This window comes from Balaenoptera physalus, assembly GCF_965194825.1.
Source record: "Balaenoptera physalus genome assembly, chromosome: 8".
Classification (NCBI taxonomy): domain Eukaryota; kingdom Metazoa; phylum Chordata; class Mammalia; order Artiodactyla; family Balaenopteridae; genus Balaenoptera; species Balaenoptera physalus.
In genome coordinates, this window is record NC_138887.1 from 53,490,813 (window position 1) to 53,508,582 (window position 17,770).

The 17,770-nt window shown below is 35.9% G+C and overlaps 1 protein-coding gene across 2 annotated transcripts in view; it reads right to left on the bottom strand.

Annotated features, from left to right (window-relative positions):
- The window catches only part of AHR (aryl hydrocarbon receptor), a 50,251-nt gene that overhangs the window by 11,929 nt on the left and 20,552 nt on the right, over window positions 1-17,770 (bottom strand). For both annotated transcript variants that reach the window (XM_082472686.1, XM_082472687.1), the window contains exons 3-6: window positions 11,189-11,292; window positions 3,733-3,822; window positions 1,041-1,164; window positions 215-345 (exon numbers count right to left, since the gene is read on the bottom strand). In XM_082472686.1, the coding sequence (XP_082328812.1) occupies window positions 215-345; window positions 1,041-1,164; window positions 3,733-3,822; window positions 11,189-11,292 (449 nt within the window). The remainder of the gene's footprint in view (window positions 1-214; window positions 346-1,040; window positions 1,165-3,732; window positions 3,823-11,188; window positions 11,293-17,770) is intronic.

Here is a 17,770-nt window from a genome sequence, read left to right on the forward strand (position 1 = left end):
TTACTGCATCCTAAAGGACACAGATTTTGAGTTATAGAAGATATTTTTAAAACTTTAGAAAGATTTTAAAAAGTTACTGTCCTTTATAAAATTATTTAATAAAGTAGATTTTTATAACCCAAACTCAAATACATTCAAATTAAATTGGTTTCACTTTTCTTTTTAATTTTCTAAAACTGAATAGTAAATGTCAGTAAAAGATTTTGCACCTTACCAGAAAACCAGATGAATTATCCAGCAGACACCTTAGTCGGCAAACGAAGCACCTTTCCATAGACGAAGAGTTCTCTGGAGGAACCTGGTCTGGGTTATAATAGACTGCTGGCTGTGAGAAGTCATTAGCTTCTGTAGAAATAATAGCAACACAAAGTTACTTTCCATTTTGCTGTAAAATTAAGTGTTTGAATAGCTGAAATTTTTGTTAATTTCTAAACCAAAGTCTGTATTTGGATTACAAAAAAAAATCGCTTTCAGAAGGGGAGCTAGTGAAAAGAAATTAAAACTTATTGAATAACATTTTCACTACATAGAACTTTACCTATTCGTCTGTTTTTATTTCTATTGAGCTATCCTGTCAACAATTTCTGTATTTTCTAAACCTTTTTTTCTTTTTAACATTTTCACAGATGTGTGAAAACACTGCTTGCATTGAAAGAAGGTTTTTTATCCTTGCATATGCTAGTCTGCTTTTGTATTTGGTGCATGTTAAACACAGAACAATTTACACACACTCCAGAATCAACCTTGTACATTCCTTTCCCCTTTTCACAATAGTGTAAGAGTTCTTTTTATACAATATATTAGTGAGTATATGGCTATGCTTTGTCACGTGAAATTCATCAATGGCTGTCATCTGTCAAAATCCTCCTTAGGTCACCAGGCTCCCTGTGACCTGGCTCTGGCCCACAGCCAGAGATTCATGTCTTTCCCCTTCTTCCCAACCTTCACCACGGAGTTCTATGCCCCTAAAGGTTCTCTGCCTTCTTTCACAGAATTATATCAAAAAATCCCCAACGCTATCTTTTGGGAAACATTCTTACCATCAAGTTTTTGTCCAGAGTCTGGACACTGTGAAGGGTTTACTGCCCAGTGTAGCTGGCGCTGAAATTCAGCTCGGTCTTCAGTGTGGATCAGTTCATACACACTCTGATGGATGACATCAGACTAAAGAAAAAAAGCACAAGGAAATTAACAAGATGTACTGATTTTTTCAAAATGTGGTTTACTAATTTCAAAACCTTGCTAGATTAGTGGGTGCTTGTTAGTGGTGATGAACGCAAATGAAGTGATTGCAAAGCTCTCCAGGAATCCAATATAGGAAAAGCTAGAAAGAGACTAGCACGGTAATTGACAAGTCAAAAGTTATTTGCCATCACTTCCCTGTGGGAATGCTTTTCAGTCAAATAAGTCACCTTCCCAATCCTTAATTGCAGCACATTAAGTTCTGCTGATTTTCATCTATTTACTGATCTTTTAAAATCCTCCTCCTTCCACAAAACCTTGTCTGAACATCCAGCTGCATTTGAGTTCTCTAAGCTTCATAGTATTATGTAGTTCCTTCACTGCTCTCTAATCATTCTCCTTATACGAAATTTTTACTTCTAGTAGATTCCATAAGAGTAAGGGATTATGCCATTACCAGGTCAGAATCCCTCCTTCACCTCTTGCTTCTCAGCATTTACTACAGTGCTGAGCTCTTAGCCCTTCCACCAGAATTGCTCTAACTTTTTTTTATTGCAACTCATGGCAAGAAATACATTTCCTATCCATCGTGTGTGTGTGTGTGTGTGTGTATACACACATGGAAAAAAGTTTCACAGAACACTTCTTTTATGTGTGACAATATTTTTTAAATTAATTTTTACTGGTGTATAGTTGCTTTACAATGTCCTGTTAGCTTCTATTGTACAGCAAAATGAATCAGCCATCTATCTATCTATCTATCTATCTATCTATCTATCTATCTATCTATCTATCTATATGTATGTTTACCCTCTCTTTTGTATTTCCCTCCCATTTAGGACACCACAGTGCATTAAGTAGAGTTCTCTGTGCTATACAGTATGTTCCCATCAGTTGTCTATTTTATACATAGTATCAATAGTGTAGATGTGTCAATCGCAATCTCCCAATTCCTCCCACCTGACCCCTTTCCCCCTTGGTGTCCATACATTTGTTCTCTACGTCTGTGTCTCTATTTCTGCTTGGCAAATAAGGTCATCTCTACCATTTATCTAGATTCCACATATGTGTGGCAATATTGTGTTTTCTATTTTATTTCATTTTAAGCAACTAAAAGGAATGATTGATGGTGATCCACTGCATAAATTTCATAACCCACTAATGAGTCACAAGGTGCAGTTTTAAAAATGGTGCCATAAACCACCACCAATGTCAGATATGAATGTTTTCTTAAAGAATATCCAGATTATATGTATATATGAAGAAAAAAACAGATTGGGAAACAGCTGATCTTTCTGATTTCTTAACTGTTATGAATCACATCAAATAATAATTAAACTAGTTATGTAATTAAGTTGCAAACAGGCTTTGCCATGGACATTAGTATATTTTCTTTAAAATTCAAAAATACTTAAGTTAGGCTTTGTGTCAGTAGCCAGATTCCACCACTTTAGCTATCTGGACTTAAATCTTCCTACGAACTTTATCTTCTAGCATGAAGTCATCTCTATGCCATCCATTACACAATGCCAGAGTTATCTTCTGAAATATAGATTGGAGCATACACGTTCCCTTTAACAAAAACATTTAGTGGCTTCTATAGTGTGTATGACATAATTTAAACTTCAGTCTATATAACGGTGCAGACGGTGCCATTCAACCATCAGTCTTGGCATCACCTGCCAGCTTGTTAGAAATGAAATACATGGGCCCCACTCTGACGTACTGAATCAGATTATATGGGAATGAGGCCCATCAATTTTATGACATCTTATGAAGTTCTTCAGGTGATTCTTATGCACATTAGAATTTAAGAACTACTGATATATAAGAGTAGTTAGCATTCAAGTGTACTTACAAACTTCTCAAATCATATTGGATGTTCTTGCCCCTCAAATATGCCGAACACCTTATTACTCCATTTATTCACTATACACTCAGTAACATTAAACCAAACACGCTCGCCTCCTTCAAGGCCTTCCAACCTACTGTCTACAGTACGTCTAAGCTTTTCTTCTCTTGTGTTCCCTCCACAATTGTCCACCCATCCGGATCCTACACTTTCTTTAGGTTAGCTTAAATACCATTTCCTTCAGGAAAGCTTCCATAATCCATACAAGTCGGAATTAAAGGGAGAAGCCGTAGTATTTTGCTCATACCTTTACATATCACCTCATTCATTTCATAGTTGTCATATACCTTCCAGTATCCATAACTAATTTGATGGTAAATATTCTCTTGTCTGCCCCTGTCCAAACCCTATCTGCCCCTTACCCTAAAGTTTCGTATACATAAGAGTTCTTTATAAGTGAAAGAAGAAACACAAAATCCATGAATCACATATACCCTTAAGGAAATTATAATGCAGTAGATTTTTAAAAGTATAAAAATATATTAGCTGCAAACATATACTTTTTTATTCTATAGCATATGTATTTTAATTACATTTTATATATACAAACTATCACTTGTGTCCCTAAGTGTAAGATAAAAGTAGAAAATTAATTTTCCAAAAAAATTTTTTTAATGACCTAAGAAAAACATATTTACCTGCTGAAACCCCAGGTAATCTTGTATAGTAGAAGAAGCATAAAAGACCAAAGCATCTGTAGTGACAACCAATACAAAGCCATTCAGTGCCTACAAGGAAAAAAGTTACAAAATTAGTAATGTGACTAAATAAAAATATTATCATCCATAAATATTGACTTCAGTTAAGGCTGTTACTTTTATTGATGAAAAAATCTTTAAAATGGTTAATATTATTACACTCCACAAATGCAGAACCACCACACACCCCAGTAGTGAGAAGAATCTATTCACACCTTTTGATTCTGCCGAAGAAAAGCTTAGAGCTAATTTAATACTCAATCACAATAACTTTAATATTTATTTCTTCTTCTTCCTCATGCTTTAGATTTTGTTTTAAATATACTGTACATGTTTTTTAAATATAATTGTATACACATCATTTACTGTAATCTGTCACATTGCTTTTAAAGGAAGATAGTGTGTAAAGATGTTTATTAGAACCGTAAAAAAATTTGATAGAAGAAACGCTCTGTGCAAAGATAGTTTATAAGCACTGACACAGTTTGAAATGTGGATGCTCTCAAAGTATTATAAAACTTATAAAACCTTTTTATTAGAAAAGGAATACACAAATGGACTCTACATAAAATACACATGTAGAACAAATACATGTAAGACAAGTACACAGCAAATATAGTCCATTTAAATTTAATATAATTACTAATATATTTAGGTTCAAAGCTATCATTTTATAGGTGTTATTTTTATCTGTTCCACTTATACTATGCTGCTTTTTCTTTCTATTTTGCCTGCTTTGGGCCAATTATTTTTTATTGCTCCTTCTTCTTTCTTTTAGTTTAGAAGTTATCCTCTCTTTTCCTATTCTTTCAGTGGTGGTTCAAGTCCAATGTTAATATCTCTATACTCTAAGGTAATAAAAGTATTTAGATCAATTTAAACATTAATTGTGATCACATATTTTAATTCTAAAGCCCTCATTATTTCCTGCTTGAGTTTAATTCAGTACTTGTTTTACTCTATGCTATGTGATCATTGTTAAACCCTCCCGAGACACTCTTCTTCATGTAAGATGAGACGTGGAATGGTTTAGTTTAAGAACCACATAGTTTGGAGTCAGAATTTGGACTGGATTCTTCTGTTTCTTACTAACTGTGTGGTTTTATTAAGTTATTTACCCCTTCAAGCTTTAGTGTCATTGTTTGAAAAACAGGCACTGTACAGTGCCTGGTACAGAGCTGGCACTCAATTCATGTAAGGCACCATTACTATAATATGAGGTTGTGGAAATGAGCAGATAAAGATTTACATGATCATGCTTTGTGAATTATAGAGAGATATATAAACGAGAGCAAGTAGTTCATTCAACACTTAATGAAATACTGCATACCAAAGAGGATGCATGCTAAGTACTGAGATTCAAAACTGAAGGAGCTACTGCGCCTGTGCTTATGATGCTCACACAGTCTTGCAGATACCCTCACTGTTAGATGAGGTAAAAGAAATACGGTGACTGTCTTCCTTTTCCCTCAAAGTCCTTTCACCTTCAAGATCCCTGGTCTATATTATACTTCTGAGAACTTGATTATGCAGACAACAAACAGCACCTACTAATTAACAGCCACTTTTCTAAATGCTTTTTTAAATGTATTCAAGTACTTTAATTCCCTCAGCAATCCACTGAAGTAGGTGTCATATTCCAGTTTTTAAATCGAGGAAACTGAGGTAAAGAGCTGCACAGTAACTTGCCCACAGCCACACAGCTAGGAAAAAGCTGAGCCAGAAGGTAAACTTTGTCTAGCTGTAAAGCCTGCACACTTAACGTTATATCATGATCTACTGCTTTTATGTGTTACTGATCACCAACTGTTGCACGCCTATAACTCATGCAATCACAACTGGGATCTAAGATCCTTGACTTTAGATATTATGCCTTATAAAACCTGGCAATTTCCCCAGGATGAAAAATGGCGATGGCACCCACCAAGAACTTAAATGTTTAATGATTAACACCCCCAAAACTGAGTATTCTTAAGTTTTAGCTGGCAGTAATAGTATATATCCATTACCGCATTTTTTTGTCTTGCAAATGTCTTCCTTCTAGAAAATAGTATCCATTGATCATATGCATGTTATTTTGTAGAATATCATGTTTTTCGAACAGTGGAACGAATTTAGTACTGTACAGTAAGCTCATTAGTGCATGCCAGGTGACACAAAGATAATTTAGGGTATGACAGATAAACACTTTTAGACAAATGTTAACTGTCAGAAATAAAACAAAAAGCCTCTTAAAAGAATATATACATACCAATCTTAAAAGAATATATACATACCAATTATATGGATATTAAATGATCTTAAATACCATGTGCACCAAGGTTATTACTTGAACTGAAATATTATCTTAGTAAATTAAAAGAAGGAATTAATTTGGTCATTACATATTAATAAAAGAGATTATTATTCTTTGGTCTAAGTCACAACTCTCTATCTGAAAATCATGTTGAGCTTCACTTACTATTTAATAAGAGAAATAAACTGCAATTAATACTGTTATTTATAATTTCAACTGCTGTTATCTCAAAAATGAAGCTACAGATTTTAATAAGCACAGTATTACGTAGCAATGGATAGAACATATTTAAATATATGAAAATAAACAACAAAAGCAAATAACAGATAATGAAAGGATACAAAAAGTTATTTTATTGTTTTATTTTTATTCCTCATAAAACAGTAACAAATTTAAGCTAATCAAGAAAATAAATATTTTAAACTTTCCTTAAACATCTTGTAACATTTTCTTCATGTGCCTCCTTTGTTAAAACCAAAGGAAAAGATTTCGTTTCAAAAGTTTCAAGCCAAATGGTATACTGTACCTCTGGAAACATCATCTGCATCTAAGTGGTAACTAGGTGATAACCGCACGTTGGAAATATAAAGTAAGATGCCATTATGGCAACTGTGTATAATGAAATATGCCATATTCACATGTCTACAATGTGCTCATCTGCTTCATAAGAGATAAGAGGTATGGCCCTAAGCAAATTGTATAGTGTGTGATGCTTCCTACTAGAGAGGAAGCATCACATACTATACAAACGGCATCCAACAGAATTAATGACAAGACCATTTATTTTAAATACCTAAATGTTTCCAATTTTCAGAAAATTAAAAAGTTAACACTAGTTTTGCAACAGTATATTTTTATTCTGGGTCCTTGACATAGGATATGTTAACAATTTGTCTAAACATTCTAGGGGAAAAATAAAAATCACGGGCCCAGATATCACTGATGAACATAGATGTGAAAATCCTCAACAAAATACTAGCAAACAGAATCAAACAGCACATTAAAAGGGGCATACACTATGATCAAGTGGGAATTATCGCAGGAATGCAAGGATTCTTCAGGATATGCAAATCAATCAATGTGATAAACCATATTAACAAACTGAAGAAGAAAAACCATATGATCATCTCAATAGATGCAGAAAAAGCTTTTGACAAAATTCAACACCCATTTATGATAAAAACCCTCCAGAAAGTAGGCATGGAAGGAACTTACCTCAACATAATAAAGGCCATCTATGACAAACCCACAGCCAACATCGTTCTCAATGCTGAAAAGCTGAAACCATTTCCACTAAGATCAGGAACAAGACAAGGTTGTCCACTCTCACCACTATTATTCAACATAGTTTTGGAAGTTTTAGCCACAGCAATCAGACAAGAAAAAGAAATAAAAGGAATCCAAATCGGAAAAGAAGAGGTAAAACTGTCACTGTTTGCAGATGACATGATACTACACATAGAGAATCCTAAAGATGCTACCAGAAAACTACTAGAGCTAATCAATGCATTTGGTAAAATAGCAGGATACAAAATTAATGCACATAAATCTCTTGCATTCCTATACACTAATGATGAAAAGTCTGAAAGAGAAATTAAGGAAACACTCCCATTTACCACTGCAACAAAAAGAATAAAATACCTAGGAATAAACCTACCTAAGGAGACAAAAGACCTGTACGCAGAAAACTATAAGATACTGATGAAAGAAATTAAAATGATACAAACAGATGGAGAGATATACCATGTTTTTGGATTGGAAGAATCAACATTGTGAAAACGACTATACTACCCAAAGCAATCTACAGATTCAATGCAATCCCTATCAAAGTACCAATGGCATTTTTCACAGAACGAGAACAAAAAGTTTCACAATTTGTATGGAAACACAAAAGACCCCGAATAGCCAAAGCAATCTTGAGAAAGAAAAATGGAGCTGGAGGAATCAGGCTCCCTGACTTCAGACTATTCTACAAAGCTACAGTCATCAAGACAGTATGGTACTGGCATAGAAACAGAAATATAGATCAATGGAACAGGATAGAAAGCCCAGAGATAAACCCATGCACATATGGTCACCTTATTTTTTTTTTTTAATTAATTAATTTATTTATTTATTTTTGGCTGTGTTGGGTCTTTGTTTCTGTGCAAGGGCTTTCTCCAGTTGTGGCAAGCGGGGTCCACTCTTCATCGCGGTGTGCGGGCCTCTCACCATCGCGGCCTCTCCCATTGCAGAGCACAGGCTCCAGACGCACAGGCTCAGCAGCCGTGGCCCATGGGCCCAGCCGCTACGCGGCATGCGGGATCCTCCCAGACCAGGGCCCGAACCCATGTCCCCTGCATTGGCAGGCAGACTCTCAACCACTGCGCCACCAGGGAAGCCCGGTCACCTTATTTTTGATAAAGGAGGCAAGAATATACAATAGAGAAAAGACAGCCTGTTCAATAAGTGGTGCTGGGAAAACTGGGCAGCTACATGTAAAAGAATGAAATTAGAACACTCCCTAACACCATACACAAAAGTAAACTCAAAATGGATTAAAGGCCTAACTGTAAGGCCAGACACTATAAAACTCTTAGAAGAAAACATAGGCAGAACACTCTATGACATAAATCACAGCAAGATCCTTTTTGACCCACCTGCTAGAGAAATGGAAATAAAAACCAAAAATAAACAAATGGGACCTAATGAAACTTAAAGATTTTGCACAGCAAAGGAAACCATAAACAAGACGAAAAGACACCCCTCAGAATGGGAGAAAATACTTGCAAACGAAGCAACTGACAAATGATTAATCTCCAAAATTTACAAGCAGCTCATGCAGCTCAATATCAAAAAAAACAAACAACCCAATCCAAAAATGGGCAGAAGACCTAAATAGACATTTCTCCAAAGAAGATATACAGATTGCCAACAAACACATGAAAGGATGCTCAACATCACTAATCATTAGAGAAATGCAAATCAAAAGTACAATGAGGTATCACCTCACACCAGTCAGAATGGCCATCATCAAAAAACCTACAAACAATAAATGCTGGAGAGGGTGTGGAGAAAAGGGAACCCTCTTGCACTGTTGGTAGGAATGTAAATTGATACAGCCACTATGGAGAACAGTATGGAGGTTCCTTAGAAAACTAAAAATAGAACTATCATACGACCCAGCCATCCCACTACTGAGCATATACCCTGAGAAAACCATAATTCAAAAAGAGTCATGTACCACAATGTTCACTGCAGCACTATTTTCAATAGCCAGGACATGGAAGCAACCGAAGTGTCCATCAACAGATGAATGGATAAAGAACATGTGGTATATATATACCATGGAATATTACTCAGCCATAAAAAGAAACGAAATTGAGTTATTTGCAGTGAGGTGGATGGACCTAGAGACTGTCATACAGAATGAAGTAAGTCAGAAAGAGAAAAACAAGTATCGTATGCCAACACATATATGGAATCTAAAAAGAAAAAAAATGGTTCTGAAGAACGCAGGGGCAGGACAGGAATAAAGACGCAGATGTAGAGAATGGACTTGAGGACACAGGGAGGGGGAAGGGTAAGCTGGGATGAAGTGAGAGAGTGGCATGGACTTATATACACTACCAAATGTAAAATAGATAGCTAGTGGGAAGCAGCTGCATAGCACAGGGAGATCAGCTCAGTGCTTTGTGACCACCTAGAGGGGTGGAATAGGGACGGTGGGAGGGAGACGCAAGGGGGAGGGGATATGGGGATATATGTATACATATAGCTGATTCACTTTGTTATACAGCGGAAACTAACACACCATTGTAAAGCAATTATACTCCAATAAAGATGTTAAAAAAATAATCACTGGCCCATAATTTAAAGCAGTTTACAAGTGTTAAGCATGCCACATTTGTCTATTTTCACTCGAGATGAAGAACTTCCTTATTACTTTACTACATAAACTAAGATGCGTGTTTAATCACATTAAGCAGCAATTATTAGAATGCTTCCTGTGACCTGAATAAGGGGTCTTTACGTTTCAGCTAATATACATAAAAATCCTCAGCTAGAGGCAGGAGGAGGATGACTCACGGTTGAATATATTTAATTTTTTCTAACATAATGGAAGCAAAAGTTAATTTCCGCTATCAGGGATTTGAACACAATTACAAAATTATAATAAAATCTTATAAATTGTTAGGTTACACTTAAGCGTTTAGTGAATGAATGGAGTTACTGAAACTTACAGCTACTTTTTGTCACAATGGCAAATTAAGTTCTCCACTCAGTTCACTGGGTAGAATTGAAAATTATGTAATAGTAATAGCACAGATTATAGCACACATCTTTTCTGTTTTGTTTTATTTTATTTAACTAGTTTCTTCTTCTTTTTTTTTAACCATATTTTTAATTGAAGTATAGTTAATTTACAGTGTTGAGTTAGTTTCAGGTGTACAGCAAAGTGATGCAGTTATACATATATATATATTCTTTATAGCACACATCTTCATTCTATCTTTCTTTAACAAGATAAATACCTGAGAATTTTTAACTGAGAATCGAGCATCGTATCAGATCCAAAACAAAGAAAAATTGGAAAAGATTTAAAATACTTTTACAGACAAATCTACTAGAAACTCTCCAAGTTCTAGCGCATGACAATAGGGCTAACGGTTGTTGAAAAAAATCTGTAGCAAGTTGATAAGTCACACACAGCTGCTAAAAGAAAATATAGTTATAAGAACACATTGAAAAGAATAAAGTTCAGGTTAAGAACAATTTCAAACTATTTAACAAATAAAATTATCTTAATGGAGCTATATTCCTCAAAACATATACATAAATCCAATGTCTTAAATGAGAACCTTTAAAATAATCTAGGAGTTCTTGCTATTTAAAGAAATGCAACACAGAAAGTGGCAACTAGACTTCTAATATATATGCTTCAGAAAATTCCATTTTTTCATGTACAATACTAACATTATACCACTATTGCAGTTCAGATGAAAGTGGTATGAAACGCTGGGTGAGTCCTAAATAAACTGGGGATAATTAAAAGGCTGTTAATTAATTTTCCATTTATAATTGTCCTAATGAAAACGAACTAAATTTACTACAATTTACCTGCAGTAAGAATTCTCCTTCCTGCAAGTTCAGGCCTTCTCTGCATTTTGTTCTACGGTTGTCCTGGACTCCATTTCTGTCAGCTGGAGTGGACTGTAATGCAACTAGGAAAAAAAGGGAAAAACAATGATATAGTATAGGTGGTTTTTAAAATAAGCAGTTTCAAAGAGCTAGAATAGAAAACCTCTGTACACCAAACACAGAGATAATTTGAAAAACTGATATCTACCGGTAGTACAGTAACTAAGTGAACAATCCTTTGCCAATGGGTGGTTTCCAGTCAGCTGACAGATTCTGGTGTTTTTTTTTTTTTTTGGCTGCACTGGGTCTTCGTTGCTGCGCTGGCTTTCTCTAGCTGCGGCGAGCGGGGGCTACTCTTCGTTGGTGTGCGGGCTTCTCATCGCGGTGGCTTCTCTTGTTGCTGAGCACGGGATCTAAGCGCGAGCTTCAGCAGTTGTGGCTCACGGGCTCTACGGCGCAGGCTCAGTAGTTGTGGCGCACAGGCTTAGCTGCTCTGCGGCATGTGGGATCTTCCCGGACCAGAGATGGAACCCGTGTCCCCTGCATTGGCAGGCAGATTCTTAACCACTGCGCCACCAGGGAAGCCCCTGACAGATTCTTAAAGATAATCTTTGATGAGTTCACTATATGCTTTTTGGCATATTACTTAAGGAGTTTCAAAGGATTGCCATGACATTGCTATAAACACTCCTCCGGTTCTTATCTATTTAGGAGAATAAGGTTCCTCACAACCTAACCTATAAAAATATTTTTAATATGTCTCTACATATTTATCTTAACATCTGTGAACTACCGGGTGGTGAGAAGAAGAATCAACCAAATGCCTTATTAAGAAATACATGTCCACTGAGGTTAGGATCTTCCTGTCTAGTTTTAAGGTAAAAAAACTGTTAGTAGTATTATTAAGTTCATATTAAATTTATAGATCAATTCATGGAGAATTAATGTCTTTATGATGTTGAATCAATCTGAGAACATGTTTGTTTTCCCATTTGTTCAAGTCTGTATTTTTTGTCCCACTAGAATGTTTTGAAGTCCTCCACAAAAAAGTATTTTTATGTCTATTCCTAGGTATTACACCTTGTAACGTGGCGTCTCTTTCATTATCATCTTCTAGTTGCTTATGGATTGCATATGTGAACGGGAGTCTGACGGGATGGTGGGGTGCTTACTATAGAGGGTAGCATGCTGTAATGCTGCATCTCCCCACTTTCCCATCTCTCTCCGCATCGTGTGTGTGTGCACACATTTATAGTCTGGGAGGCAGCACAGCTGAATAGAAATAATAATTGCTACCATTTACTTATTTAGCATTTTTCCAAGCACTCTCAAATGTTTTCTCAGTTAAAACATGTGGAGGGACATTGGTATCTGACAGAGCTGAGTTCAAATCTCAGCTCTGCCATTTCCTAAATGTGTGAGCTTTCTGAGCCTGTCTCCTAATATGTAAAGTGGTAACTGAAAAAGCAAACAACAACAAAAAAACACCCTGCAGGGCCGTTGTGAAGAATAATTAGAATATATGTGAAGTTCCTGGCGTAGAGCAGCTCAATATTAGTTGGTAGCTTTAATTATCAGCACTATTTCCCAAAGCTCATAGGTTGCCCTGTTATAAAGTTTATACTTTTAGACACTATTACACCACCTTTCTATTTTTCTGATCTTTTTTTAACCTGTGATATTTAAAATAAGAGAAATCATTAAGCCAAACCAACTGTGACGTTCCTTTTAAGATTTCTTATTTCATTAGATTTTTATGCGCTAAGGATAATCTGGCTCAGTGATAAGCTGGAGATGTATTAATAACCAGATTTTTCTCTCAACTTGAGCAAAGCATCACATATAAAACATTTTCATGTGTGAAGCATATTTTCTGGTAAACCATCAGTGCATGTGTCACACTGGACTCTTATGCCAAGTCCTTGCCTTTGCAGAACTTGAACCATATCTCTTTGAAAGAAGAAGCCAAAAACTGGCCTCTGAATATAACAATTCCAAAAGGCCACAGAACAGACTTCCTTAGGCCAAAATATAGTTTGAGGTAAATTAACTGATGTAACAGTTAACCAAGACCAAAGGAAAGGCTTCATCTTTTCTCGTTGAAAGGTAAAGGACAGAGAGGCCTTTCCTCCCTTTCTGTCCTGTAAGCTTTGTTGTTCCTTGCTTTCCAGTGGCCACATTTGCTTGAACGCATTAAAACCTCACAATGTAAGGGTTAACTACACTCTCCTACTTTTCCAAAAGCTCCAGTACGAGGCACAATTTAAGAGTTATACCAAATATCAATAAGATTTGCTATTAGAAAAAAAACAACAAAACCCAAACCCTGACATTCTGAAAGAAGCAAAGTCATCCTAAAAATGGATAGATATTAATTGTGTCAAATTTACAATGTCTAAATTTTCTTATTAGGAATCTTTTAAAATTAACTTTTAATCAATGGAATGATGTCAGTTCCCACTAGAGTTATTGGACCACTGAGAAGCTGAATAAGAAATGAAAGAGGCCATTCATCTCAGTAACTTACAATTTGTTTCTGGTCTTGTATTGGGGATATTAGCCAATGTAATTAGACATTAGACAGACTCTGCCTTTAAGTAGGGCATATAAGCTATGGAAATGAAGAACCAGAAAAGAATGTCAAAAATATTAAGTACCAGGATGGAATTTAATTAAAGTATTAGAGGAACCTGAAAAAGAATAAATTCTTTCTAAACAACAATGCTTAAAATTCTAAATGTTAGAGGGACAATATTTAATACGTATGTATGACTACTGCTTAAGTAGGAAAGTGGTAAGTGCATTTGGGGGAAGGATCACTGGAGGGTCCTTCCAAAAACAAGCAAACAAGTATTTCTGTTGCTCTCTTGTTTAAGGCTAATAATTAATCAGTTAAGAATTTAAGTAAATATTGTGCAAAGATGAGTCCAGGAAGGGTGCACTCCCTTCCCATTCTCATCTAAAAATTACTAATATGATTTTTTAGAAAACTTATTTTATGTCCTAGCCACCTGACCCAAACTATGTAATTTTTGCCTTTCCATGAAGTTTGTCCTCTATTTCTTGATCTCATACCTACTACCCCTCCCTTCTTAAAGTTACTGGAAGATGTATTAATTAATACTACTCACTTTCACATATACATCTCTTGCCTTGATCAGAAAGCAATAGAAGAGTAAGAAGATGATGTGGGGATATGACTTCCTACCATCTGAGTGTGGCCTTAAATAACTTCCTTCATAATAATATGTGATACTTAGAGCCCACACTGTATGCCAGGCAGTCTCCATTTATTATGTCTTATTTATTTAATCTTCACAAGAGTTCTATGGGACTGGCCTTACTGTCCTTTCAGTAGATTAGGAAACTGAGAGTTAAGGAGGTTAGGAAACTTTCCCAAGGTTCTAGCTTTAAGTGGTAGAGCCTAGATAAGAACCCAGGTAGCCTAATCCTAAGTGCATGAGCTATTATTAACCACCTACCAGACTTCTCCCCCAAGCTAACCACCTTCGACCTTTAGTTTCCTCATCTTTAAATTAGGACAGTGATACCTCTGGAGACAAATTCTTGTGAGAGCTAAAATAACATGCAGAGTACCTGGGTAATGCCTGAATCTATAACTGACAGTCAAGGATGGAGAAAATGGGCTATATGCTGAGTTTACACACCCTCAAACCATTATGGAAGCTTACACTAGAAGTTGCAAACTAGGGATAATTGAGTGTTTTCTCCTCTCTAAACAGGGAGCATTAATGAGTGTCTAACAGGACTAATATGATGACTATGCAACATAAATTTGAAGGTACTTCAAACTTGTAAATTGTTATAAAAATTATATGCATCATCAGATGCAGAAGACACTTTAATCATTACACCCCTGGAATTAAATACATGGCAGTTCATAGAAACAAAATATAATATCTGAAAATAAGTCATAAGCCAATTCTGCTACTTGGGAAACGCTGGCCGTACTGAAGAGACATTTGTTAAAATCCTCCCCGCATGTGCAGGAACGGCACACCTTCCAAAGCTCTGACTTTCAGCATTCAGCGGAATATTAAGATAATAAACCATCAAAATATTTCAACTATTTGCTCTTTTGAGAGATCAATGATGCAATTAAACAAGAATTTAATTGATAATGGAATTTAGAGTGTAAATATATCACAGCATTATCAGATTGTAATATTATCCATATAATTATTACCAACTGATTCAAGTCTTTTTCCCATATTCAAGTCTTATTCCCACATGCATTTAATCATATCCATGTTTCCTAATATGGCACTTTCCTTCCTTATACATCTAAGCTCAGATTTCCATTTCTCCCTACAAGCCAAATATTTCCTCTTCAAAAAACATGTTCTGAATTTTTCAAGAGAGAAATTCATGGGGAACAAATATTGGCATGTGGTAAACTATACTTTGTATTTTGTTACTGTAGTTGGCATTTAAACAGAAAGATGAGATGGTAAATGTCTTGCCAGGAAAAAGCATAAGCCTTTTTAATCTCTAATTGTTGATATAAATTCAATTTATTTTACAATAATGTTTATCATCCCCCTTTATTACTTCTGGTAGGAAAAGCTAAATTCCATTCCCACATTCATATAAGCATAAAAGAGAGCAAAGCTATCACCTATTATGAAATTCAACCAACTACATCTATAAATTAGAAAGGGTTAAGTAATGTAGTATTCCTTGAATATTAGGAAAACATCCCCAGTCTAGTATGGATGAGTATTTACAAATAACTTCCAAACATATATAAGTGTACCTAAAAAGAGTTCCTTCTAGATCCTTTGAGGTAATAGATAGATATTTCACTTCAGTAACATCAAGTTTGTTTGTCTGTTTGTTTGTTTGGTAAATGAAGCATTGTCCTTTTGAGGGAAAGAAGGAAGAAACTGAAAATTTTTTTTTAAAACTATGTTATATTCTAAGTTTTCAGGAGACAAAGATTAGGTGTACACAGTTCAGTGCTTTCTGATGATATTCACAGTTTTTCTGCCTAGAAGTTTCTACTCACCAAGGCAGAATGAAAGTAAATTCAGTTTTTAAAAAGGCACATGTTAGGGCTTCCCTGGTGGCGCAGTGGTTGAGAATCTGCCTGCCAATGCAGGGGACACGGGTTCGAGCCCTGGTCTGGGAGGATCCCACATGCCGCGGAGCGGCTGGGCCCGTGAGCCACAATTGCTGAGCTTGCGCGTCTGGAGCCTGTGCTCCGCAACAAGAGAGGCCGCGATAGTTGAGAGGCCCGCGCACCGCGATGAAGAGTGGCCCCCCCCTTGCCGCAACTAGAGAAAGCCCTCACACAGAAACGAAGACCCAACACAGCCAAAAATAAAAAATATATAAATTAAAAAAAAAAAATTTTTTTTTAAAAAGGCACATGTTAGTTTATATCTTTATGAATGTAGGTTGCATAACTGGCGGTAACTGTATTTTTAGCAAATCTAAAATAACACATCATTCTAAAGCTGCAAAAATCCTTAAAAGTTAGATCTATTCTCACTCTCGATTAAGTGGAAACTAACTTCCAAAGATGTTACTCAACATTTTTCCAGTTTTACATTTAGTTACATGCAATTCTACTCTAACGATATGTTAGGTCTCTGAATTAATGAAACCAACTAGAGCAATTAATTTACCTTTCCAGTGAGGAATGAGTTGCATTTAGCTTTCCAAATAAACAAGAGTGGAATTAAAACTGCATTCTAAGTAGGAAAATTTAATCAGCCAGAGCAGTGATTCTCAAACTTTCATAGACATTAGAATCATCTGGAAGGCTACTGAAACACATTGCTGGACTCCACCCTCTAGAATTTCTGATTCAGGAGGTCTAGGATGGGGCCCCACAGTCTGCATTACTAACAAGTTCCCAAGGGCTGCTGAGGAGCAGGTATCACATTTTGAGAACTAGTGACTTAGAAAATCAGGATTTAGGAAATAACTCACAAATGTTCTGGATCTCATTCCTTCGTACTTTCTAAAATTACCTTTCCTCTGCTTAAAGAGTTCATTATTAATATGTCTTCAGGAGGTAATTCTAATCCCAATTTTATAAAGATGAAAGTAGAACCACATAATTTACTACTGCAACACAGGGCAATAACAGAAAATTCTGTATGTACAGTTGACCTGTGAAAAACATGGGGTTTGAACTGGGCAGGTCCACTTACATGTGGGTTTTTTCCAGTAAATAATATAGCACTACACGATCGTGATTGGTTGAATCCACGGATGCAGAATTTTGGAGATGGAGGAACCATGGATATGGAAAGCCGACTGTAAAGTTATATGCCAATTTTCGACTAACCCTCGTGCTGTTCAAGGGTCAACTGTATACAATTTTAATTTTATAACTGTGGTTCACAAATTACTTTTTAGGATAAACCCACGACGCACTTAAAACATCAGGCAGGCAAGCATTCTTACTGTCCATGCTGAGAAGATGAAGACTCTGTGGACCAGTGATGACAAAGGTCTAACCTAAAGCCACAGGGTTAGTAACCGAACTACCCCCATGTCCCCTGCCTGCTGGTGCTCCCCTTACATGAC